We start from the raw sequence: 27,509 nt of genomic DNA, 5'->3' as shown, positions 1-27,509 counted from the left end.
GTGAAAGTGAAGAAGCGCTAAGTCAAAGCAGAGAGAGAAATAACAATATTAAGGTCTTGGCAAAGGTGCTTGGGATTTGTCTCAGGCAATCTCCCATCTCCCCACCAAAGATCTGCAAATGGAGGGGTCTAAGCTGGAAATGTAAGATATATACACTAGCATTAATGAGTCCTTGTCCCCAACTCCTTCCAGAAAACTGCCATGTTCTAAGTGACAAGTCTGATGTGGAGAGAGCAGCTTCCCTCATAGAACTGCCAGGCAAAGCCTGGCAGTTGCCTATGGTGGAGCATAGAAAAGATCACACATAGCCAGGTGCAGGTGGCTCAAGCCTGTAATCCTAGCTATTCAGGAGGCTGAGATCTGAGAATTGCAGTTCAAAGGCAGCCCGGGGAAGGAAAGTCCGTGAGACTCTTAGTAAACCACTCAGAAAACGGGAAGTGGCATAGTGGCTCAGATGGTAGAGCAGAATCTGTAAGTGGTATTGAAGTGAGGTGGACTCAAGCGTCCAATGGGCCAGTATGCCAAAAGCCATAAATTATTTTTATTTACTAGGGGGTAATTGGCAGTTTGACGGATTTTTTTCCCCTTTGCCTAGTCCTGGGGCTTGAACTCAGAGCCTGGGTGCTGTCCCTGAGCTTTTTTTGCTTAAGACTAATCCTCTACCACTTCTTGCTTTTTAAGCAGTTCATTGGAGCTGAGACTCATCGACTTTCCTGCCTGGGCTGGCTTTGAGCCTTGCTCCTCAGATCTCACTCAGCCTCCTGATTAGCTAGGATTACAAGGGTGAGCCTCTGGTGCCTGGTTGACAGTGTCTTTTATATGTTATATTTGGGAAGCCCCAAACCAAAGATTAGACCCAGGGCTTGAACAGAAAAAGAAAAAAAAAACTAGAATGTTGCTTCCCATTTACCAACTTTGCTCATTTACCATACATCTGGTGTACATCTGAGGCGGAGGTGGGGGGAGAAGGAAAGGAACAAGGAATAGGGACCGCAAATACATAATTTCTGCAGTTCTATGAGCTGTCACTGCACCGTCTCTCAGCAGAGGAGATGCAAGCGGTCTTAGTAGAGGAGATTAAGCGGCAGCACGCACGGTGTCATTTCAGAGCATCAATAAGAGTCTCCCCGAATCTGGACTGGATGTAACTCATCTCAGAAATCTTTTAAATATGTCTTCTAATTTTCATTCTCAGTATCTCTCATGAAGATTACCAGAATAGACTCCGGATTACTGTCCCTGCCTCTGCTTTATTTTTCCTACTCAAATATCTAGTAAGCAACAAGATATAAAGAATGGAAGCTTCTTTGGAAGTTAGATATGTGGTGTAGAGAATTGAAACCCAGAGGAATGAATAAGCTCTCCTAGATAGTGATGTCATTTAAAACAAACAAACAAACACCAAGCTCTCCCTATTAGTGAAGTAGGGAAAGAACACACACCCATTTGCTCATTTATTCAATAAGTTTTTTTTTTTTTGTCTCAGGTCTTGAACTCAGGGCCTGGGAACTGTCCTTGAGCTTTTCTGCTCAAGACTAGCGCTCTACCACTTTGAGCCACTTCCAGTTTTTTTTTGTGATTAATTGGAGATAAGAGTTTCAATGACTTTCCTGCCCAAGTTGGCTTTGAACCACGATCCTCAGATCTCAGCCTCCAGAGTAGCTAGGATTAACACTGGTATGAGCTACCAGTTCCCGGCTTCATTTATTGACCAATGATTACTGTGAATATTTATTGTTGTATAGCAAAAAATGTGTGACTCCACACAGTTAATAGGGATTGAAGTATTCTACCTATGCAATAATGGGAATAATTGGGTAGAAATTCCAGCACCAGCTTCACCTCGGAAACATAAAAGACATGAAAGGTGTGGGGGTATTTATTTCCAAGATGCAGTGGAGAATAGAGAGGAGGAAGAAGGAAGGAAGAAGAAAGGAGAGATGTTGGCATGAAATAGCCTCATTTTCTTCAGCCGAGTCAAATGACTGGGAATCAGCCTAGACTTCCCCGCTTTCCTCCCATCCATCCAGCTGCCAACTCCTTTAAATCTTAATTCCTTTTTGCCCATCGCATACAATCCTTCCTCTTTACTCCATTATGATTTCCTCAATTCAGGCCCACAGTCTTTTTTCACTCAGACTATAGATAGTTATAACTTATACTCCTCAATTCATCCTCCACAAAACCGACAGCTTGGACTTTCTGAAACAGACATCTTAACACTGAAGTAAAACTCTCAGATAGTTATCCCACTGTTTATAGGATAAATCCCAAATGACTTGTCATGAAAAATCGCAAGGTCTCCAGTTATTGGGATTCGACTCGTTTTTTGCTATGTCTTACACCCTTCTTCATTTTTACCTATCACTACTAATTTCCAGACATATGGTAACTGCTTACAAATCTTTGAATATTCCAGGAGGCTTCATGCTTACACATCTCCTTGTACAAATTATGCTTGAGATGACTTACTGGATGTATCGAAGGTGAAATTCAGAGGGCAGTTGGAATTAGAGATAGAATTCAGGGAAAGTTGTGGACTACAGTCATACACACACAGGCAAATATTTGACTCAGAAAAATCATCTTTGCTCTTTGTAGCTCTGCCAATGACTGTTCATGACCTATCAGCTCTCTCTTGGATGATTAAAATGACTTCATTTGATCTTTAGACTCTACCCTTTCTACCTCATTCATTCTTCATATTTCCACCAGTGGTATTTCTAAATGTAATACATAGCCTCTCACCTAAAGCTACTGGTGGCTAACTACAAGATTGCAAAATATAATCTACACTTCTTGTGTTTGGTCTTTTGGCAGAGAATAAGTCAGCCTCAGGGGGTGGTGGCTAACACCTGTAATCTTGACTACTCAGGAGTTTGAGATTCAAAGGGTCACAGTCAAAGACAGTCCAGGCAAAAACTCCTTGAGACTCCATTTCCAGTTACCAACAAAATGCCTCATAGCGTGGAGAGCCAATAACGAGCAAGCAAACCAAGCAACAGCACCAGGTCCTGAATTCAAGCTTAATACTGGGAAAAAATCTATATCTATAGATTAATGAACATTAGCCATCAGTCACAGTATGTCACTCTTTGCTCAAAATTGTGCAATGGTGTTGTGCTGTTCTTCAGATAAAGTCCAAACTCTCTGGCATGACTTCTAATATGCTTCACAATCTATTTTCCTCTTCAACCTCATTTCTAAGCATTCTGTTTTATCCCTAGCAACATACCTATCTTCTCGTCTTGATCCCTCTGCCTCCATGAGTTCTTTCTACTTAGAACCAACTCTCCCCTTTCTTTACCTAGTCAATTCCTGGAAACTCTTCAAAACTTAATGTAGAGGAGGGGGGACCAAGATGGCGACGGGGCAGTAGGGAAATGCCACAGCTCTCTCCAACCAAAAAGAGAGTTCGAGTTCCAACGCTTAATCTCCCCAAGAGACCGACAACAACAAAAAGACGAACACTCAGAGAAAAACCAGAAGCGGAGAATAACAAAAAAAAGAAAGAGAGGAAAAGAAGAATTTCAAAACAGAGAAAAGCGAAGACCCCTCCCCCAACCTTTACTGGCCGCCGGCCAGCCGGCCCGGCGGGGGCTGTGGGCCCCAAGAGACACAGCAGAGACACAGGGGGCCGCTTTCAGAACATCAGGTACTGGTTTGCAGAACAGCAGATCGCCAGGAACAGAGAAACCTACCAGCCGGGAGTCTCCACGAGGATCCCACCCCCACCCCTCACTCTCCACCCGAGCAGAGAGGCTCCATCCCGCCAAAGCCGCTCGGCATCAGCAGAGTGACAAAAGGACCTGTCGGCAGACCACCCGGCCCGCCTGATCGCGATCGCAACGATCCAGCACTCTCCACCCGAGCAGAGAGGTTCCATCCCGCCAAAGCCGCTCGGTGCCAGCAGCGCTGGCAAAGGGTCCTGTCTGCAGACCACCCGCCCGCCCGATCACGATCGCAACGACCCGGCGGGGTCACTCGGGCCCCAGAGGTACCGAGAAGAAGCTGCCTGAGCGTGGACACTCTTGACCCGACAGCTTCGACAGAGGCAGAGACAGAAAAGAATCACACAGAGCCACCACCGCCCAACCCAGCCCGGATTGCAACAACAACTGACGACCTACACCACACAGAAACAACCAGCTCCAGGGTGAGTACCCCACAGGGGAAGTGTATCCCTCAAGGGAGACCAGAGCTGGAGGGAATCCCCAGACCCTGACCTAGACTCCCTACCCCAGCACCCGGACCACAGGACCCACTAAAACTGGGAACTGTTTGAGAGCTCCACCAGCCCGTGGAGCACACTCAGCTGGCCAGGCTAGAGCAAGAGCACCCCTGGAAGGGAGCTTAAATGCCCAAGCCAGGAACAGCGCCCCTGGGTCAAGACTACCAACAGTAGAAGAAATTTGAACTGTGTCCCCCAGGCTGTATAACCTAGGTGGTATACACATCAGCACAGGCCTAACGAGTGCGCTCCAGGCTGCATAACCTAGGTAGTATACACATCAGCACAGGCCTAACAAGCACGCTCCAGGCTGGGGCCGGAACCAGGCCCGGGGATCCAGCGCCTGAACAACACAACCAACTCCTCCCAATTGAAGTAAAAAGCTGAGCATATGCCTCAACAGAGGGGAGAAAACCAGGAAACAACACTCCCCCGGGAAGCACGCCTGTGACAACAAAAGACCTGGAGGCCCAGGACAAGAGAAGCCCAAACCCCACCAAAACTCCACCCATATACCCTAGACTGGGAATTGGGCAACACAGGCTGCCAGCACCTGATAGTAAGCAGGAGCTCAGACTGTTAAGGCGGCTCAGCAATAGAGTGATAGTCTTGGATGTATGAGGCCCTGGATCTGATTCCTCAGCATCACAAAAGCAAAAAGGGTCAGAAGTGGTGCTGTGGCTCAAACAGTAGGGTGCCAGCCTTGAGCTGAAAAGCTGAGGGACAGCACCCAAACCTAGAGTTCAAGCCCACAACCAGCCCAAAACAAATAAACAAAAACACATCAGGAGCCCATAGCAGACTCCAGCATTTGGGAGAGTGCATCCAGAGCATCTGTTCTTCACAAGAGCACCCGTAGGAGCAAACACAAGCAGTCTAGGCTGCTCAACCCTTCCAAAGGCGGGAACTGCCAGCAATCTACAGCAGAGAGCTGAGAATCCTAAGTAAGTCAGAATAGCAGCTGGAAATAGGCTCCCAACAGAACCCAGATCAGGCACAGACTCTCTCCACCAATACAGAATCAGCAACCAAGCAAAGACAGACACACCAAAACAAAATTGAAGAGCAGTCTCCTGAACCTCCATGCGAAAATCACAGAGAAAAATCACAAGGTTTACTACCACCCAGGACAGCAAGCTCACCTCAAAAGCCAGCAGCCACACAGGGGAGAGCCCCAGTGGGAACAAAGCAGGAATGGAAGACAAAGGCTACTTCCAAGGGTTGCTGGAGGCAATGACTCAAGAAATAAAGCGAGAAATTGATCAGAAATTGAAAGAGCACAAGGATGAACTATCCAAAGAGATACAGGGTATCAAACAAGAGATGCATGCAAAAATAGAAGCTGCACAAACCTCAGTAAGAAGTGAGATAAACGCCAAATTAGAGGTAATGCATACCTCATTGAGAGGTGAGATCAGTACTCTGAGAACCAACATTGAATCCATAAAGGGATCCATTTCCTCCATGCAAACCACAATAGAAGCCACTGTCAACAGAGTGAATGAAATGGAAGGTAGAGTGTCAGATACAGAAGACAGAATACACCAACTGGACCAAAAAGTGACAGATATGGAAAAATCACTCAAATTAAACCAAAGGGATATTCAAGAGCAAGCAGATAATGCTAAAAAATTTAACCTTCGCATAATTGGAGTGGACGAAGGTGAGGAATTCCAGAGCAAGGGAATGCAACACCTATTTAACAATATAATCAATGAAAATTTTCCCCACCTCAAAAATGACCATCTTAACTACATCACAAAAGCTTATTGAACACCCAACAAGCAAGACCCCAGGAGAAACACTTCTAGACACATTATAGTAAAAATGATAGATCTGAATAATAAGGAAACAATCCTGCATGCAGCAAAAATGAAGAAGGAGCTATACTACAATGGGAAAAAAATAAGAATTACTGCAGATCTCTCCACACAAACAATGAATGCAAGAAAAGCCTGGGAAAGCACCATACGAGCCCTGAGAGCCAATAACTGCCAACCCAGACTGATCTACCCGGCAAAGCTAGCATTCACATTTGATGGAGAACTGAAAACTTTTAATAGCAAAGAAAAACTAAATGAATACATAAACATTAAGCCAGCATTACAAAGAATTCTTAGAGGGGGGACACAACCTGAAGAAAGCAGCCAGGAACTGGGGCCTACCCCAAACAGGCGTTACTCAAAGTCTAACTGAGCAAGCACAGGAGGAAAGGAAAAAAGAAAAACTTAGGAAAATGGAATGGCAGGGACAACAATGCATCTCTCTATACTTTCTCTTAATATAAATGGGCTGAATTCGCCAATTAAAAGAAAACGAACTGAGGACTGGATAAGAAAACAAGACCCATCCATCTGTTGCCTTCAGGAGACCCACCTCTCAGCCAAACATACAAACAAACTCAGAGTGAAGGGGTGGAAAAGGATCTACCAATCAAACGCCCCCAGTAAGAAAGCAGGTGTAGCTATCCTGATATCTGACAAAATAAACTTTTCATTAAAATCAGTACAGAAAGACAAGGACGGACACTACATATTAATAAAGGGAACAATCCAAGAGGAGGATATAACCATCATCAACTTATATGCCCCAAATATTGGTGCACCCAGATATGTCAAACAAATGCTCTCAAACTTACAGAATAAAATAGATCCCAATACGATAATACTAGGAGACTTTAACACACCACTCTCACCAAAGGACAGGTCTACCAACCAGAGGATTGGCAAAGAAGCTACCGAATTAAGAGAGGCCATACTTCAAGCGGAATTAACTGACATCTACCGAGTATTTCACCCTAAAACAACACAGTACACATTCTTCTCAGCAGCTCACGGAACTTTCTCCAAAATAGACCATATCATAGTTCATGCAAGGAACTTACGCAAATACAAAGGGATCGACATAATCCCCTGTATCCTATCTGACCACAGTGGAATCAAGCTAGCTCTCAATAACAAAGCATACCGCAGAAATTTCTCCAATACATGGAAATTGAACAGCACACTCCTTAACAATGCCTGGATAACAGAAGAGATCAGAGAAGAAATAAAGCATTTCCTACAACTCAATGAAAATGAAAACACCTCACAAAGAAACTTGTGGGACACAGCAAAAGCAGTCCTGAGGGGCAAATTTATTGCCCTCAGTGCCCACATCAAGAGAATGGAGACAGACCAAGTAAATAATCTCATGTTGCAATTAAAACAGCTAGAAAAACAGGAAAAAATGGGACCTAAAGCTACTAGAAGAAGCCAGATAACCAAATTAAAAGCAGAGATTAACCAATTAGAAAATCAGAAAACCATAACCAAAATAAACCAAACAAAAAGCTGGTTCTTTGAAAAAATAAACAAAATTGATGGCCCATTGGCTAGATTAATTAAAAAAAGAAGAGAGGAAACCCATATTAATAGGATTAGGGATGCCACGGGAAACATCACCACACGTACCCAAGATATCCAAACAATTCTAACAGACTACTTTCAAAAGCTATACTCTCTAAAGGAAGAAAATCGGGCAGAAATGGATGCATTTTTAGAGAAATACAAGTTGCCCAAACTGAGCAAAGAAGAAGTTAACCAATTAAATAAGCCAATATCCTATAATGAGATACAGGAAGCTATCAAAAGTCTTCCAACAAAAAAAAGCCCAGGACCAGATGGATTCACAGCAGAATTCTATAAGACCTTTAAACAAGAACTAATACCCATACTCCTCAAGCTCTTCAGAGAAACAGAGAAGGAAGGAGCTATCCCAAACTCATTCTACGAAGCCAATATCACACTCATCCCCAAACCAGGCAAAGACCCAACCAAAAAGGAGAATTACAGGCCAATCTCCTTGATGAACACAGATGCAAAGATCCTTAACAAGATTCTAGCTAACAGAATCCAGAAACACATAAAAAAAATAATTCACTATGACCAGGTAGGCTTCATCCCAGAGACACAGGGATGGTTTAACATACGTAAGTCAATAAATGTAATCCAACATATCAACAGAGCCAAGGTCAAGAATCACATGATTATCGCTACAGATGCAGAAAAGGCCTTTGACAAAATTCAACATTCATTCATGCTAAAAGCTCTGGAGAAAATAGGAATAGAAGGAACATTTCTAAAAACAATAAAAGCCATTTATGACAGACCAATAGCCAATATTATACTTAATGGGGAAAAGCTACAACCAATTCTCCTAAAATCAGGAACTAGGCAAGGATGCCCACTGTCTCCACTCCTCTTCAATATAGTCCTAGAACCCTTAGCCAGGGCAATAAGGCAAGAAAAAGACATTAAAGGGACCCGCATAGGGAAAGAAGAAGTTAAACTATCCCTTTTTGCAGACGACATGATACTATACCTCCATGATCCCAAAAACTCCATCCCCAAACTCTTAGAAATCATAAATCACTTCGGCAAAATAGCAGGATACAAAATAAACCCACAAAAATCAGTTGCCTTCCTATACACTGATAATGTACAGGAAGAGAGGGAAATAAAGGGAGCAACCCCATTCACAATAACCTCCCGAAAAATAAAATATTTAGGAATTAACCTAACCAAAGATGTAAAAGAACTATTTAATGAGAACTATAAAAAGTTAAAGAAAGAAATTGCAGAAGACACTAGGAAATGGAAAGACCTCCCATGCTCCTGGATAGGCCGACTTAATATAGTAAAGATGGTAATACTTCCAAAACTAATATACAAATTCAACGCAATTCCTATTAAAATCCCAATGACGTACATCACTGAAATACAGAAAACAGTCCAAAAATTCATATGGAACAACAAAAGACCTAGAATAGCCAAAACAATTCTAGGGGATAAAGACAATATGGGAGGGCTATCCATGCCGAACTTCAAACTCTACTACAGAGCTATAATAACAAAGACAGCATGGTACTGGCACAAAAACAGACCCGAAGACCAATGGAACAGAATAGAAGATCCAGAAATAAATCCACAGGCCTACAGCCAGCTGATATTCGACAAAGGAGCCAAAGACATACAATGGAAGAAACACAGCCTCTTCAACCGCTGGTGCTGGGAAAACTGGGCAGCCACATGCAGAAAACTAAAAGTGGACCCCAGCCTATCACCATGCACCAACATCAACTCAAAATGGATTAAAGACCTTAACATTAAACCTGAATCTCTGAAACTACTGCAGGACAGAGTAGGAGAGACACTTGAACTAATAGGCACAGGAAGGAACTTCCTGAACAGAGTCCCAGGGTCACAACAAATTGGAGAGAGACTCGACAAATGGGACTACCTTAAAATAAAAAGCTTCTGCACAGATAAAGCTATCGCAACCAAGCTAGAAAGACAACCAACTAATTGGGAAAAAATATTTACCAGCAATATATCAGACAAGGGGTTAACATCCTGTATATACAGGGAACTCAAGAAACTAATCCCTCCCAAACCCAACAAACCAATTACTAAATGGGCAAGGGAACTAAAGAGGGACTTCTCAAATGAAGAAATAAAAATGGCAAAGAAACACATGAGGAAATGTTCATCATCCCTGGTGGTGAAGGAAATGCAAATAAAGACAACCCTGAGATACCACCTTACCCCAGTCAGAATGTCCCACATCCACAAATCAGCCAACGACAAATGCTGGAGGGGATGTGGAGAACGAGGAACGCTATTACACTGCTGGTGGGAATGTACACTCATACAACCACTTTGGAAAGCAGTCTGGAGGGTCCTTAGAAAGCTAAAGATTGACCTCCCTTACGACCCAGTCATACCACTTCTAGGCATCTACCCTGAACAACAGGTACCAATATACAAGGACACGTGCACCTCCATGTTTATTGCAGCACTGTTCGCAATAGCTAGGATATGGAAACAACCTAGATGCCCCACCACAGATGAATGGATCCAAAAATTGTAGTATCTATACACAATGGAATACTATGCAGCCATTAGAAATGACAAAATAATGGCATTTGCAGGGAAATGGATGGAGCTAGAAGGAATCATGTTGAGCGAGGTAAGCCAAGAATGAAGAGACAAACAGTACATGGTCTCCCTGATAAGTGGATGATGAATCCAAAATGTTAGGTGATATGACAAAACTAACAGGACTTAAGAAACAAAGAACTCCCACTCATCTGGTTGAACCACTACTAAATATCCCCATGCTGCTGATCACATATATGGTATATAACATATGAGCACCGTTATATATTACAGACTGTGATAGACAATTTGCTCCAGGAAAGTTAGAATGAACTTGTGACTTTAAATGAGCATCATTATTCCACAATACTGTGAATTTCCGGAAATTAAGTAATCACTTAATCACAATCAAAAAAAAAAAAAAAAAAAAGAACCTTGGGGAAGGGAGGGAGGGAGGGGATGGTAGGGGGAAAACAATGGAGGGGGTAACAATGTTCAAGAGGAAGTGGAAGTGTACTCATTGCCTCACTCATGTAACTGTAACCCTCTGTATAGTATCTTTACAATAAAAAAAATTAAAAAAAAAAACTTAATGTAGATGGAGCGAGGAAGGTGGCTCAGCGGTAGAGTGCTTGCCTCATATGCATGAGACGGTGGGTTCGATTTCTTAGCACATACACAAAAAAGGCCAGAAGTGGCGCAGTGGCTTAAGTGGTAGTGCGCTAGCCTTGAGCTGAAGAGTTCAGGGACAGCGCCCAGGTCTAGTGTTCAAGCCCCATGACTGACCAAAACAAACAAAACAAAATAAAACAAAACTTAATGTAGCAAACTCCAGTTGGCTGTGTTGGCCACTATAAGTTGCATGCTGTAGCATCCTACTTCTCTTTTGCAACACACAGTACAAAGTACATTACATTGTAATGGTCTCCTCTCTTTGGGAAAATTCTATGATGATTTTCTTTTATAAATGTCCATTGTGGAATGAAAAAAGTACATAACAAATAGGATTATTGCTGTTACTTTCAACTTCTGTGGATCTGAATCCTTGATGGATCTCTTTATACATTGTTTTTTTTTCTTTGTAAAGCCTTTCTAGGAGTCTGGGAATGTGGCTTAGTGATAGAGTACTTGCCCAGCATGCATGAAGCCCCAGGTTTGATCACATAAATAGAAAAAGCTGGAAATGGCACGGTGGCTCTAGTGGTAGAGTGCTAGCCTTGAGTTCAAGCCACAGGATGGAAAAAAAAAAAAAAAGCCTTTCTAGGGTTTGAAATCAGTCTTATTCTTGCTGACTGGACACTCTGCTATGCACTCTCAGTTCTTTTTTGAGACAGGTTCTGGCCAGGTAGCCCAAAGTAGCCTCAAACTCATGATCTTCCTGCCTCTTGAATTCTGGGATTAGAGGTGTGTACCACCATGCCCCACTTATGGTCTTTTAATAGATCCTGAATTTATTTATTTATTTATTTACTTAGCTGGTCCTGGGGCTTGAACTCTGGGCCTGGGCTCTGTGTTGAGCCTCTTTGTGCTCAAGTCTTGTCCTCTACCACTGAAGCCACAGCACCACTCCCAGCTATTTCTGAGTAGCTTAATTGGAGATGAGAGTTTCATGGACTTTCCTGTGGGGCCTGGCTTAAGAACCTTGATCCTCAGATCTCAGCCTCTTGAGTAGCTAGGATTACAGGCGTGAGCCATGGGCACCAAGTGGGTCCTGGAACTTTTACCTTAAAAAATTCTGACAGGCACCTCCTGTCTTAGAGATGTACCACCTCCAACCAGTCAATTGACTGGGAGCAATACAGCAGACCTTGCAGAAGTTATTGTTATTTGCAGGTTCAAGAATACAGGTCATTGTTGCAGACATATGGAGATCAGACAGCTAAGCTGCCAACTCAGTACAACAGTTTTAAATGTAGGATGATTCCTATTAAAATTCATGCTTTCCATACTCTGTATTTAATTAACTCTTCCTAACTCTTTTTCATAGACCATGTATCCTCTTATGATCTTGCTTCTGCCTATCTCTCCAGCAAAGTCTCTCTACCTTCATGGTGTTCCAATGACATGGCCTGTTTTCATTTCTGAAAGACATAGCTAACTCTTAACTCCCAAGCATTCTCCCATGCTTATCCTACCTAAGGGCAACCTCTCTCCCTTTTTTTTCATTTCTCCATGAAATCCCAGCTGTGTTTATTTTCACTTTATGGTACCCATCTCTCATTATAAATTATTTTTACCCATCAGTCATTATAAATTATTTTCTTTCTTTGTTTGCCATTTGATTCTCTCAACACAGATACTTAAGTTCTAAGGGAAGAATGATATTCATTTCACTCAATGGTTAGCATCTACTAATTGGTTGATAAATAAATATTTGTTATTTAGAAACAAATAACAGTTCTTTGGAACTATTCAGTGAAAATTATCTATCCAAAGAAGAGCAATGGCATTATTATTCCTTTTTATTTGATCTGATAAAAATAATTCTACAAAAGGCTTTTAGGACTTTTGTTACTTTAAAATAGAAACAGTTCCTTTTAGCCAAAGCAAGTTGGAACAAGAAAAAGTTTTAGTTGTCACTGGTACCACCTTCCTCATTTTGTAGAATGATAAATTAGAATATAGCAAGGGGAAGTGATGAGTGCAAGGAGTTAGTAATAAGATTAGAAGTGAAACCAGCCTGGCATCACACCTATAATCTTAGCTACTCAGGAGGCTGAGAACTGAGGATCACAGTTTAAAGCCAGCCAGGGCAAGAAAGTTTGTGAGACTCTTATCTCCAATTAATCACCAGAAAATGGGAAGTGGTGCTGTGGCTCAAAGTGATAGAGCACTAAGTGTAGAGCAAAAAAGTTCAGGGACAGCACCCAGTCCTTGAGTTCAAGCTCCATAACCAGAAAAAAAAAGTGAAACCCAGGCTTTCTCTCTATGGCTTTAGTACTCATGCATCCATAAATAAAGTTCATTAAGTCCCTTCCCTATTGAGAAGCAACGCTTTGGGTGATACTTTTCTGTGTTGGGTCACATTACAATACCTAGGAAGCTGTAAAAGGCATTAAAGCCTGGGACCTTACCCCTAACTAACCCCTCATGTAATTAGGTTAAAACTGCTGAAGCCTAGGTTATGATTCTGACCAATGAAATCAGAATCTCTGGGAATGGAGGCTAGGAATCATCATTTTAAAAAATGTGTTATTATTATAAAGGTGATGTACAGATGGGTTACAGTTATATAAATTAGGTAATGATTCCCAGAATCATCGTTTTTAAAGGTCCTCAGGTGGTCCCACTGGATAGCCAGGGGTGAAAAGCACAGATTAAGGAGAACAATGTAGGGGGACTGGGAAGGTGGCTCAGTGGTAGAATGCTTGCCTTGCATTCATGAGGCCCCGGGTTTGATTCCTCAGCACCACATAAGCAGAAAAAGCTGGAAGTGACGCTGTGGCTCAAGTGGTAAAGCGAGCATTAGCCTTGAGCTGTAGAGCTGAGGGACAGCGCCCAGGCCCAGAGTTCAGGCCCTACCACCGACAAAAGTAGAAGAAGAAGAAGAAGAAGAAGAAGGAGGAGGAGGAGGAGAAGGAGGCTGATTCATCTAGAAAGGAAATTCATCTAATATCAGCTTAATCCGTAGATCATGTTTTCTCCCTAATTATCACCCCTGTAACAGTCACATGTCAAGATAAAATCAATTCTCCTGATATGACTAAATAAAAAATAGTTCTGTGTATAGCATTTTCATAGTCAAATTTCATATAATCAAGGTAGGGTAGAGACAGGATTAGTTTATGTGTGATATTTTCTGCCCAGTGGAAATTGCCAATCATTAAAAAGATAAAGCATATAAGTGTAGGGGCGGGGTAAAGCTACTGCATAGAAAGTCATCTGCAAGTTAGGTGCTGATAGCTCATGTCTGTAATTCTAGCTACTAAAAAAGCTAAGATCTCAGCTGGGCACTGGTGGCTCACGCCTGTAATCTTAGCTACTCAGGGGTCTGAGATCTGAGGATCACAGTTCAAAGACAGCCAGTGCAGGAAAGTCCATGAGACTCTTATCTCCAATAAACCACTAGAAAACCAGAAGGGGCGCTGTGGCTCAAGCAGTAGCATGCTCGCCTTGAGCTGAAGAGCTGGGGGACAGCACCCGAGCCCAGAGTTCAAGCCCCACGACTGACAAAAAAAAGAAAGAAAGAAGGAAGGAAAGAAAGGAAAGGAAGGAAGGAAGAAAGAAAGAAAGAAAGAAAGAAAGAAAGAAAGAAAGAAAGAAAGAAAGAAAGAAAGAAAGAAAGAAAGAAAGAAAGAAAAGCAAGCAAAGCCGGGCGCTGGTGGCTCACGCCTGTAATCCTAGCTACTCAGGAGGCTGAGATCTGAGGATCGTGGTTCAAAGCCAGCCCGGGCAGGAGAGACTGTGAGACTCCTATCTCCAATAAACCACCAGAAAACTGGAAGTGGCGCTGTAGCTCAAGTGGTAGAGCGCTAGCCTTGAGCTGAAGAGCTGAGGGACAGCGCCCAGGCCCAGAGTTCAAGCCCCACGACCGACAAAAAAAAAAAAAAAGAAAAGCAAGCAAGCTGAGATCTAGAGGATCACAGTTCAAGGCCACCTATGCAGAAAAGCCTGCAGGACTCCATTTCCAATTAGCCAGGAAAAAGCAAGACTTGGAGTGTGACTTGAGTGGTAGAACATCAGCCCAGCAAGAAAGCCCAGCAAGTGCAAGGCCCTGAGTTCAAAACTCCATACCTGCAAAAAAGAAAGAGAGAGAAAGAAAAGAAGAAAGGAAAGAAAAAGAAAGAGCAAAAGAAAATAATCTGCAAAATAATCTCCCCCAGGTATTTTGACACAACGTAAATAAGGAATAAGAATATTTAAAAACCTTACATTGCATTTATTTCAAAAATAATTTAAAGTAGGTCATGGACCATATCATCAATATCTTTTACTACCCTAAACTGAATCCAGGAGAATTTTGACTGCTAGATCCAATTCTGTGGTAGCATCTTCATGAGCTCTGCTGGGAAAGCAGGCAGGGTACCTGAAGCTACACAATAGATTCATTCAAAGACCGACGGAGGTAAAAGACACAATCCAGATTGCTAGTTCTAAATATCAGGGTTTTCCATTTGTAAAGTTATATTTGGACCTTGTCAGGAAACATGCATTTACTTCTATTTAAGTTCATGCAGAGTTCACTTATAGCCAGTTTCTGGGGGTGGTATAGTGATTAAAACCAATTACACAAAGGCTTAATTTTGATAATCTTGTAGTGTCAACAAATGACTCACCGTTTTGGCATCTGCAGCTGGTTGAGAAAACTCTGTAAAGAAACCAAGTGTCACTGTGAACCTTACAGCCTCAATGCAGGCAAGGAAGGTGGTTCTTGTGAGAGTGGGAAGGGGGCACACAAATTGCACTCTCTTTACATATGGAGCACAGACATGTCATGCATCAAATATGCAGTATATCTTCAGTATTAAAATTTCATGGCAACCACATAGGTGATCTTGTCATGCAAAATGTTCAAACAGGCAAGTTACTCTAAATAGAAAGTAGATTTGTGATTGTTTTGTGCTAGAGAGGTTGAGATTTGGGAGAGTTATTTACCAATGGTTATGTTTATTTGTGGGGGTGGGGTGGTAATAAAAACATCCTGAAAGCCAGGCATTGGTGGTTCATGCCAGGAATCTTAGCTACTCAGGAGGGTGAGATCTTAGGATTGCAGTTCAAAGCCAGCTGGGGCAGGAAAGTCTGTGAGACTCTTATCGCTGATTAACTACACATGTGCTAAAAAGAAAAAAATCTGGAAGTGGAGCTGTGACTCAAGTGGTAGAGTCCTAGCCTGGGCATAAAAGCTCATGGATAGTGCCCAGGCCCAGAGTTCAAGCCCCAGGGCTGGCACATGCACACATACAAAAAGAAAAATCTTGACGTCATTGACAGGGAAGGACAATTTGGGGAAAAAAATAACTAAGAGACTCCTTAAAGGACCAACTATATACTTTTAAAAAGGTTGAGAAACACTTACTTGGACCAAAGAACTCTATTTCATTTTTAAGATCTTTATTTCTAGCCCTAAGAATCAGTGGTGACAGACCATCACCACCCACCCCCGCCAGCCTCAACAGGTTCTAGGCTGATCCTACCCAAGAGAGGCGTCTCATATAGGCCTTGTCTCTATCAGTAGGTAGAGTCTGGGGTAGTATCATTGCCCAGTGCCTGGTCTGTATGTATGCTTAGGTAAAGGAAAAGAGTGATTCCAAATTTTAGTTATTGTGAATAGTGCTGTTATAAACGTGGTTGAGCAGATATTTTGACTGAATGTCCATGTACATTCCTTCAGATATATGCCTAGTAGTGGTACAGCACGATCATAAGAACCTCTATACTGAGTGGCTGTACTAATTTACATTCCCACAATGTGTTATTTGTCCTCACATCTTGCCAGAATTTGTGTTATTTGTTTTCTTTTTCTTTTTTTTTTTTTTGTCTGTCATGGGACCTTAACTCTGAGCCTGGGCACTGTCCCTCAGCTCTTCAGCTCAAGGCTAGCGCTCTACCACTTCAGCCTCAGCCCCACTTCTGGCTTTTTCTGCTTATGTGGTGCTGAGGAATCAAACTCAGGGCCTCATGCATGCCAGACAAGCACTCTACCACTGAGCCACCTTCCCAGCCATGTTTTTTTGTTTTCTTAATGATAGCCATGCTTGGTGCCTATCAACTAATGAATGGATTTTAAAAATGTGATATATATACACAATGGAGTATGATTCAGTCATAAAAAGAATGAAATTATGTCATTTGCAGGGAAATGGATAAACTACAAATTGTTTTAAGTGAAATAAACCAGACTGAAAAAAAATTAAATATTGCTTGCTCTCTTTCATATGTGAAATCTTGTCTTTGAAAGACAGGAAAATAATACAGGTTTTACTTGAGGGAACATATCAGTTGTGGGGAAGGTGAAAGGTGAGGTCATGGTAGAGTTAGTGTGGCTGAAGGATTCTATACACCATTGAAAGTAGAAAAATAGAACCCACTGAAATATTTCTAAGGGGGGAGGGGAGTGATAGAGGGGATTGGTTTGATTGAGGCACCCTTTTGAACAACTATATGCTAAAAATTGTAAAAATTATAGTAAAAATTATGGGGAGGAGAAGGTGAGAGAGGGATGTAGTATGCGGATCAGGAAAGCTTGTGAATGCTGTAATAGAAACTGTCTCACCAGGCACCTGGTGACTCCCATCTGTAATCCTAGCTACTCAGGAGGCTGAGATCTGAGGATTGTAGTTTGAAGCCAGCCCAGGCAGGAAAGTCTGTGAGACTCCTATCTCCACTAAACTACCCCCAAAAGCCAAAAGTAGAGCTGTGGCTCAAATAGTAGAGTGTTGTTTTGAGCAATGAAGCTTAGAAGCTAAGTGAGTGGCCCAGGTCCTGAGTTCAAGCCCCAGACCAGCACAGGAAGAGGGGAAAAAAAAAGAAAAGAAAGGAAAGGAAACTGTCTCCAAGTTGAAAGTGAAACTCACACTCAATCCGTAGCACAAAAAAAAGAAAAATACAAAAATTAATTTTAAAAAATCAAGCAAGCAACCAACCACCACCATCACCAATAAAAAACCCCTAAAAGTGAGAATCTGACCCTAACTACTTGCTTAAGACTGCTAGAGGCTCCCTAAACACAAAATTTATCAACTCAGGAATGAAAGTCTCTGGAAGATGGACTCATATGTTTATGGGGATGGCATTTAGTAGAGGATGTTCTTAGAGTCAACATTTATTGAAAAGACAGGGAGGGAAACAGAATTCAGTAAAGGACCTATGGAGCTACAGTTGAGGCCTGACAATGGAATTAGCCTGCTCAAGAGGAGCAGCAATGGCCCCCCTGAATTGTCCTACTGAAGGGTCTAAGTCCCTCATTCTAGAAGGGTATCTGGGTACTTCATTAAAGAATTCATTCTACTCCTTGCTTCACAAAGGCCAAAACTGGTATATTGAGGCACATCAACAGAAACTCATGAGTTGTAATAGTTGTAACTGGTGGTTGTAACTAGATGACAGAAGGTAACCTCTCAGATGGATTCATTCTTTTAGTCTCCTGACCTCAGAGAATTAATTTCTATAGCATTAAGTCATTACACAGTTGATACTTATTAATATTACAAACTTACATTAATACCGTAAAGCAAAATACGTGATGCACCCATTGTCAAATAATCCACATATACAATGGAATCCTTCCTTGTATAGCTAACATGTCAATTTTTTAAGAAGAAATGATTATAATGCAATGTTGAAAATTCCATAATAAGCCGGGCGCTGGTGGCTCACGCCTGTAATCCTAGCTACTCAGGAGGCTGAGATCGGAGGATCACGGTTCAAAGCCAGCCCAGGCAGGAAAGACTGTGAGACTCCTATCTCCAATAATCACCAGAAAACCGGAAGTGGCGCTGTAGCTCAAGCGGTAGAGCGCTCGCCTTGAGCTGAAGAGCTGAGGGACAGCGCCCAGGCCCAGAGTTCAGGCCCCATGACCGACAAAAAAAAAAAAAAAGAAAGAAAATTCCATAATAAGTATGTCTACAAAGACTATGGACAGGAGGACATAGCAAACAACTGGAAAATTAAGGAAGGCTACACAGAGAAGGTGACATTTGTGCCAGCTATGTTAATTTTTTTTTTTTAAATGGTGAATCTGGCTGGGAAGGTGGCTCAGTGCTACAGTGCTTGCCTTGCATGCATGAGGTCCTGGGTTCGATTTCTCAGCACCACATACGCAGAAAAAACCAGAAGTGCTGCTGTGGCACAAGTGGTAGAACACTAGCCTTAAGCTGAAGAGCTGAGGGACAGCGCCCAGGCCCAGAGTTCAGGCCCCACAACTGACAAAAAAAAAAAAAAGATGGATCTGATGATTGTTTTGAATGTTAAAACTAGAGTAGCTGCTGAAAACAAAGGTGAGCAGCCGAATAGAGCTGCAGTTCCACAGGAAGACATGAGGGGGCATAAGAGAACAAGTCTTTCAAAACAATCCTTCAACAAACTAGAGCTAAAGCCTGAAGGTCTTCCCCTTCAGGGGACAAAAGACTGGGGAATGTGGCTGTTTTATCGGATGTCAAAATACCAGAAACACATGTATTATTATAATCTTCATGTATATATTATTAATAATAAAATACATACAAACCTATGTTATTACAATGGTATCACAGATTTCAACTTCCTCAGTAATTATATTACAGGCATGAGCCACTGGCATCTGACAGGTTTATTTAGAGATTACCCCCACCTTAAATGGATAACCCCTTAACTATATTAAGAAAAGAAGAGCTGTGTGAAGGTAATTCCTGCCTGTAATCCTTGCTACTCAGAGGCTGGGGTCTGAGGATCACAAATTGAAGCCATTCTGAACAATCAAATCCAAGTGACTTTTATCTCCAATGAACCCCAAAAAACACAGAAGCTGAGGTATGGCTCAAGTGGTAAAGTATCAGTCTTGGTGAAAAAGCTATGGGACAACTCCTTGGCCTTGAGTTCAAGCCCTAGTATTAGCATAAAAGGAAAAAACAAAGAACAAAAACGAAAGAATAAAAGAGAAGCAAACAACTAATATTAAAAATGAAAGAGAGAGCCTGGCACTGGTGGCTCACACCTGTAATTCTAGCTATTTAGGAGACTGAGATCTGAGGATCACAGTTCAAAGCCGGTCTGAGCAGGGAATCTGTGAGCCTCTTATCTCCAAGAAAGTACCAAAAATCTGGAAGTGGAGCTATGGCTCAAGTAGTAGAGTTAGTACTCAGGGATAGCACCTGAATTTAAGCTTTATCAAGGCACCAAAAGGAAGGGGTTATTACAAGCAATGCCACAGAATTACAGAGAAATCTGTTGTTCGTGGTGGAGAGAAAATTACATGAATAAAAATATAAGTCTCAAATTAAGGCCTCAAATAATTTAATAGTTCACTTTTCCATAGAAGGATATTTGAAGAGTGAATACAGATATAAATGAATGGTAGAAGTGCTAATAACTTTCTCAGGTAAATTATGAAGTTCAACCTAATTAGCAAACATCCTCCAAATAGCTTTGGTTTGGATGGCTTAGATTTTACTAAGAGTTTAAAATGTATTTCTCATGTATGCTCAGAAAACGGAAGGAGGAGACAAAGTAGCACAAAACATCTGTTTAGGAGGTACACATATTCCAGAATGAGTATGAGAAGAAAGTCTAAGAACAATGGGCCACAGAAGATTCAGAAACTCCAAGAGACAGAATTAAGATCAAGATGTAGGGCAGATTGAGAACCTGCAGCCCATAAAGTCAGCAGGGGCACTGTGCCTTTTGCTTACCACTAAAGTTCTTTGCTTCAAAACAGTCCCACGCATGTCTTCTCTAGGAAATCTTCCAGTATAGCTCAGCAATGATGAGCCATATGACTACCCATTTGATTCACTGGCCTGCACTCACAGTTTACCTGTGAAGAACAAAGAGAGAGGTTTTGAGGTTTTGGTGGACTGGAAGCACCAACCCTGCTGGGGTTCAGTCATCTTTCTCTGTGAAGTTCAGGAAAAAGCAGTACATGCAAGGCCCCTTTGATAGATAAGAAATAAGAATACTACTTTATTTTCATTTGTATACATGCCTAATTTCTCAGTGCAGAACTCTCTTTTTAGGGCAAGCAGCCGCCATGGAAACCCTCCAAAAGAATTCCCTTCTTCTATGAAGCACCCAAATCATCCCACACTAGACAGGAAATGAAAGCAATAAGAGAGTATGATTGGCTCAGACTGGAAATAAAGATGGACATATGCCAAGAGGAGGCCTTTGCCCACTTTACCTATTCCTGGCTATGCGAAATAGAAGAGAAAGCTGAATGAAGGTCCCTAACCCAGTTCTCATTACACATGGGCCAATTAATTTCCTGGGTCTGATCAATCTACTCAACAACTAGGCCTTGGGCTGGGAATGTGACTTAGTGGCAGAGTACTTGCCTAATATACATGAAGCCCTGGGTTCAATTCCTCAGTACCACATGAACAGAAAAAGCTTGAAGTGGCGCTGGTTCAAGTGGTAGAGTGCTAGCCTTGAGCAAAAGAAGCTCAGGGACAGTGCCCAGGCCCTGAGTTCAAGCAAAAAAAACAAACAAAACAACAACAACAAAATAAAAAACAACTAGGCTATGGGGAAGTACAAAGATTGGAGAAGGGGAGACATAGAGATGGATGACTTTTCTTTCTTCTTGTTGGTCGTGGGGCTTGCACTCTGGGCCTGGGTGCTCTCCCTTAGCTTTTAGTTCAAGGTCAGCACTCTACCACCTGAGGCACAGTGCCACTTCCAGTTTTCTGGTGGTTTATTGGAGATAAGAGTCTCACAGACATTCCTGCCCCGGCTGGCTTTTAATCATGATCCTCACATCTCAGCCTCTTGAGTAGCTAGGATTACAGGCGTGAGCCACTGGCACCTGGCTTTGGATGACTTTCCTCTAACAATTGTTTCCCTAGTTTGGGCTACAGACCATCAGCATCAGCAACACCAGATAGTTTGCTAAAAAAAAAAAAAAAAAAAAAAAAAAAAGTAATCTTGAGCCCCACCTTCAATTACTGGAATCAGCAGAGAGCTGTACTTTTTTTTTTTTTTTAATATGATTGTCAGGCAACTCTTGCTAAAGTGTGAGAAGCACTGGGTTTCTGCTTCTAAATTCATGCTCAAATTTTCTGTCATTTGGATCTGGGCTCACTTCCTGAAATAGTTCTCTGCAATATGGTCAATAGCTAATGAAAGTATGTTGGAGAAATTCTCATTGATACTCATTTCCATTTGAAGGAAAGAGACCTTTTCTAAAAAGCTAGTACGTGCCAATAAGTGGGTTAGATAGAAAATAAAAACATACTAAAAACAAGCAATTCCACACTTATACACAGTTCTGTTGAGAGAGACAGATGGCCATAGTAACTCTTCTCACTCCATCTCCCCACCCATAACATTCCCTCCCTTATTCATTCATGTTTCCTTCCTGTATGAGCCAGTACTAAACTCTGATGTTGTACATCATACACAGGACAGTATACATTATTACATGCCTCTGTTAGCCCTGTCATTTTGTCAGCCCAAATCTAAGAATGAGATACTCTAACAGTAAGACAAGATATGAAGGTAAAACAAGAAGCAATCTGCCACTTCAGTACATCTTTTAAAGGACTGTGACTATTGGATTGTCATAACCCAATGCATTTCTCATTTTTTATATTACCAAATCCCAGGCTATCTATAGCCCTTTCTATCTAAACAACTTTACTTAGGTAAAGTTCACTTAAGTTTTCACTTTTACTTGAGAATGAAAACTCAGAGGAAGGCCAGGCATTAGTGGCTCATGTTTGTACTCCTTGCTAATCAAGAGGCTGTGATCTGAGGTTCATGGTTTGAAGCCAGCTCAAGCAGGAGATGCTTACCTCCAATTAACTACCAAATGCAAAAAGCAGAAGTGTGGCTCAGTGGCTCAATGGTAGAACACCAGCCTTGAAAAAAAAATAATGAAATAAAAAGTTAAACAAGAGCCAAAGGCTCTGAATTCAAGTCCTAGTATCGGCACAAAAAAGTTGCCTTCTTTTGAGAACTTAATATGTGTTTCACAGAACCTTATAAAAGTAAGGAGCATCCATCACTGAAAGTGAGAGGAAAACTGAGGTTGTCTGAAGTTGAATAACTTATCCAGGAAATAGCAAAGAATTCCAGCCCACACCCACCTCAAGTTCAAAGCCTCCTAGCCACTGAACTAATAGGATGTTTTGCTTGACATAGGCACCATAGTCTCACAGTGTAAGTAGAGATTCATTGTCCCTGTCTGGAGTAAATGGGAGGATTAAATAGGTTAAAGATGATAAAGCACTTTGGCAATAATATATGGGGAAAACAATTTTATCCCTTAAAATAAAAAATGTCAGTTAATTTAATATTTATTTCTCATGTATCAAATTTAAAAGTATCTTTACATGTTTTATCTTTGATGTTAGTAAGGCTAATGTGAAACTGTACATGACTAACCAGATAATCAGAGCAGGTTAATATCTCCTTTTATTATTATAATAATTATTATTATTTGGTGACAGTCCTGGGCTTGAACTCAGGGTCCTAGGCACTGTCCCTGAGCTTTTTTGCTCAAGGCTACCACTCTATCACTTTGAGCTACAGCTCAACTTCCAGCTTTGTTTGGTGGCTTATTGAGGGTAAGAGTCTCATAGCCTTTACTGCCTGTGCTGGCTTCCAATCACAATCCTCAGATCTCATCCTTCTGACTAGTGAGGATTACAAAGCATGAGCCACCCGTGCTTTGCAGGATCTCGTTTCTAAAAAGCAAGTTGACAAGACTTTCTTGAACTGAGTGTGTAGCCAGTGGTAGAGCACTTGCCTTACAAACCCTAATTCTGACACCCCTCACCTCCAGCTTGGCAAAAAAAAAAAAAAAAGGAAAAGGCCTTCTTAAAAATGGACATGAGGGGCTGGGAAGGTAGCTCAGTGGTAGAGCGCTTGCCTTGCATGCTCGAGGCCTTGGGTTCGATTCCTCAGCCCCACATAAGCAAAAAGAAAAAAGCCGGAAGTGGGGCTGTGGTTCAAGTGATAGAGTGCTAGCCTTGAGCTGAAGAGCTGAGGGAAAGCACCCAGGCCCAGAGTTCAGGCCCCACTACCGGACCAAAAAAAAAAAAAAAAAAAAAAAAAAAAAAAAAAAGGACATGATTTCAAATTAGGATAAAAATATGCGAATACAAAGAGTTAAGAAGCAGACATGATGGTGCACATCTGTAATCCTAGCACTCAAGAGACGGAGAGCAGAGTGTCGTTTGTGAAAATCCACGTTGTGTAGATCTGGAATAGGGCCAGAGAATCACATATTGCTAAGCTGCCCAGCTGTTGCAGAGGCACACTTCTACACATTCTGCTTTAGAATATATTTTGGGCCGGGCGCTGGTGGCTCACGCCGGTAATCCTAGCTACTCAGGAGGCTGAGACCTGAGGATCGCGGTTCAAAGCCAGCCCGGGCAGGAGAGACTGTGAGACTCCTATCTCCAATAAACCACCAGAAAACCGGAAGTGGCGCCTGTAGCTCAAGTGGTGGAGCGCTCACCTTGAGCCGAAGAGCTGAGGAACAGTGCCCAGGCCCAGAGTTCAAGCCCCACGACCAACAACAAAAAAAAAGAATATATTTTGGTTTGGCATCATAAAAGAAAGGTATGCCTTGGGCTGGGAAGGTGGCTCAGTGGTAGAGCGCTTGCCTTGCATGCCTGGGGCCCTGGGTTCGATTCCTCAGCACCACATAAGCAAAAAGAAAAAAGCTGGAAGTGGCGCTGTGGCTCAAGTGGTAGAGTGCTAGCCTTGAGCTGAAGAGCTGAGGGGCAGCGCCCAGGCCCAGAGTTCAGGCCCCACGACCGGACCCCCCCCCCCAAAAAAGAAAGGTATGCCTGACTTCTTCACTGACTACAAAAGTCATCTTCATCCCAAAGTTCCCATAACTCATCTCAATAATTTTCCAGTATTTCTACGCAAAACATAAAGAAATCAATCAATAAATAAAATAAAACCACTATGTCTCTAACATACCTTGAGAGTTCAAATACCACCACTTCTTTGGAATGCCTTGTCATTTCCTGCTTATTTCCTTATGCCCAAATCCTACCCATCCTCACGGCCATAAAATGCTTTTCCTTCTGTAAAGCCCCCGCCCCCCCGCCCCCTTCCGCGGTCGCTCTCCTCCCCAGCGCTGTACAGAGCTTTCTATTTCTCTCCACCTGGTCCAGTGTGTCCCAACAGACTGGGCGCTACTTCATTCAGTACAAGGGGTAACTTGCCCATCTTCGCGTAGCAAATTTCCAGCAAGCACTGAGCATGGACTGAAACAGAGGAGGGAGCAATGATCCCAGGAAGGGCGCGGAATGGTGTAATAATGGAAGTGGCCACGCCGGACCCGCCAAGCCCCACGACCGGCCGGCAGTAACAGGTGTCTCCATCTCGAGAACCTGTGATTCCCGAGGCCAGGCTGCGCGCGCACGCACACTCCGGGGATTACAACGCCCCACACGCTGACGTGCGCACAGCGTTCTAAGCGCCCCGGGGACACGCCACGGCCACAATCTGGATCCACAAACAACAACAACCGCGGCGAAGACGCCCTGTCCCCTCCAAAGAGCAATGTTTGTACGGCGAAGAGCGACAACAAAAAAAAATTCCAGCTCGTGCACACTTCCCTGGCTCCCCACCGCACCTTCCCCCTTACTAAGAAATCTAGTGAGAATGAATCTGCATACATCGTCAAGGCCGATCCACCTTAACACACACACACACACACACACACACACACACACACACACACACACACACACACACACACGCACACGCACACTAGCGCGCACACACAAGCGCGCACTCGCTCCCTTCCCCCATTCGTCCCTTTCCGACTAGGCGCGCCTCCCAGGCTGGATTGAATGGAAAAGGGCGCGGGGGGCCCCTTTGTCATAAATACGCCGCATTTTGGAGCAAACCCAGCTTCTTCCGGGTCAGCGACGATCACCGCCACCCCAATCAGGCCCACGGTCCCCCCCCCCAAACCAAGAACCCCAGGACGCGCGCGCTCGCGAGGGTCGGGTGTCTGCTGCCGGCAGGTTGCAGGAGGGGAGGAGGGCGGGGAAGAGGGCGGGCGCCCGGGAGTGGGGAGGGAGAGAGGGAGGGAGAGAGGGAGAGAGGGAGGGAGGGAGGGAAGCCATCCGGGGAGGAGGAGACAGCAGCCGCCGACAGCTGGGGAGGAGAATGGGAGCGCGGGGCCGCGGGGCGCCGCGGGGTGTCACGGCCGCGGCGGAGCCAGCGAGGCGTGGGGCCAGCGCCCGCCGCTTTTAAAACCCGGGCGGGCGGGCGGATTGAGCAGCGCTCGGGGCGCCCGGGGTGGCGGCCGAATGGAGAGGAAGAGCTCGGCGGCCGGGGCCAAGGGGAACCCGAGCCCGCCCGGGGTCGGTGAGGGGCAGCGGCCGCCGCCGCCACAGTGCGTCCCCGGAGGTGGTGGAGGGACTCCGGCGCGGGGCCCGGCTGGGGCGGCGGCCGAGCCCGCGGAGCTCATCCGGCGCGCACACGAGTTCAAGAGCCAAGGGGCGCAGTGCTACAAGGACAAGAAATTCCGCGAAGCCATCGGCAAATACCACCGGGCGCTGCTGGAGCTCAAGGGCTTGATGCCACCTCCCGGGGAGCGGGAGTGGGATTCGCGCCCAGCCTCGCCGGCTGGAGCCTCCAAACCCGGCCGCCTTTCGGAGGAGCAGAGCAAGACGGTGGAAGCCATCGAGATCGACTGCTACAACAGCTTGGCAGGTGAGCCGCGCCGCGCCCCTCCTCCGCCCGCGCGCCCGCCCGGCCGCCTGCCCCGCGCGCCGCCCCATCGCGGGGCCTTGACCCTGGGCGGACGGTGGCAGGGACGGAGTCCCAGCCCAGTGCACACTCCGTGCAGCTTTGTGGAGGATGGGGGGGAAAAGTGTGACTTTCAGGGTGACACCTCCTTAAGGCCAGAATCATCTCCTGTCCCTTTGCTTGCACACATCGTAAATCTCGCCTTGAAATGGCTGGGCAGGCAGAAGGCGATCCAGCTGGTCTGGCAAAGACGGGCTCCTGTTCGCCAGTGGACTTGAGTCCACAGACGTAGTAGCCGTACTCTGGGTGGACCTCTGCATCCATCACTAGCCCTGCGTTTCTCTGTGGGGTCTACTAACCTACCGGCTCGTCTCCCCCCCCCCCAGCAAACAGCTCCCCTCCCCCCCCCCCCCCCCCCGCCACCCATCCTTCCCCTAGTTCTCTGGCCCCGCTAACTAAGGGGAGTGTGCCACAATGCCTTCTTGCATCTTAAGCAAAATGGATTCCAAAATGTCACTTTCTTCTCTCTGAGCACTGCTGGAGCTCAGGTTGCCAGGTGAAAACCCATCTCCAAAGGTCCCTAGGAGTTGGGGTCTCGACCTGCTGCCTCGTTCTTCCCGCCCAACTCAGGATTGGGGAAAAGCAGGGCTTCTGTTGGGCTTAGATGATGTATATTCCACAGTGCACTTTGGAGACAAGGTTAGAGTCCGTAGTTAAAATATTTTAAACGTGTCTTCAAATGTCTTGTGTTGTTTGCTTTTTTCGCAGATGATTTAAAGTCTGTTAAAAAAAAAAAAAAGGAAAAACTCTAGATCTTTCTAAAGTCTTTTCCTGGAAGAAGATGGGCAGGGGGACATTGGCCTTGTATTTGAAAAAGAATTCTCCTATTAGATTTGGCAGAATTATGGGCATAGTTGAGCTACTCTGCCAAGTTAAAGACCATTTCTAGTTCCTTAACCCTTGAAGTTGCCTAAACTAGCTGTGGCCTGTTGAAGCTGAGTTGG

The 27,509-nt window shown here is 43.9% G+C and overlaps 2 protein-coding genes across 2 annotated transcripts in view; one reads left to right on the top strand and one right to left on the bottom strand.

Annotated features, from left to right (window-relative positions):
- The window catches only part of Med6 (mediator complex subunit 6), a 46,001-nt gene extending 21,019 nt beyond the window's left edge, over window positions 1-24,982 (bottom strand). The window contains exons 1-2 of the mRNA XM_070031072.1: window positions 24,906-24,982; window positions 20,475-20,599 (exon numbers count right to left, since the gene is read on the bottom strand). The gene's annotated coding sequence lies outside the window, so the exon portion shown is untranslated. The remainder of the gene's footprint in view (window positions 1-20,474; window positions 20,600-24,905) is intronic.
- A 903-nt stretch (window positions 24,983-25,885) lies between these two features.
- The window catches only part of Ttc9 (tetratricopeptide repeat domain 9), a 38,305-nt gene continuing 36,681 nt past the window's right edge, over window positions 25,886-27,509 (top strand). Inside the window, exon 1 of the mRNA XM_070031048.1 lies at window positions 25,886-26,469. Within this exon, the coding sequence (XP_069887149.1) occupies window positions 26,064-26,469 (406 nt within the window). The 5' untranslated portion in view covers window positions 25,886-26,063. The remainder of the gene's footprint in view (window positions 26,470-27,509) is intronic.

This window comes from Dipodomys merriami, unplaced genomic scaffold (assembly GCF_024711535.1).
Source record: "Dipodomys merriami isolate MVZ:Mamm:240054 unplaced genomic scaffold, mDipMer1.0.p SCAF_1, whole genome shotgun sequence".
NCBI lineage: Eukaryota > Metazoa > Chordata > Mammalia > Rodentia > Heteromyidae > Dipodomys > Dipodomys merriami.
Note: the sequence above shows the minus strand (reverse complement) of the source record. Positions and strands in the feature narration are given on the sequence as shown.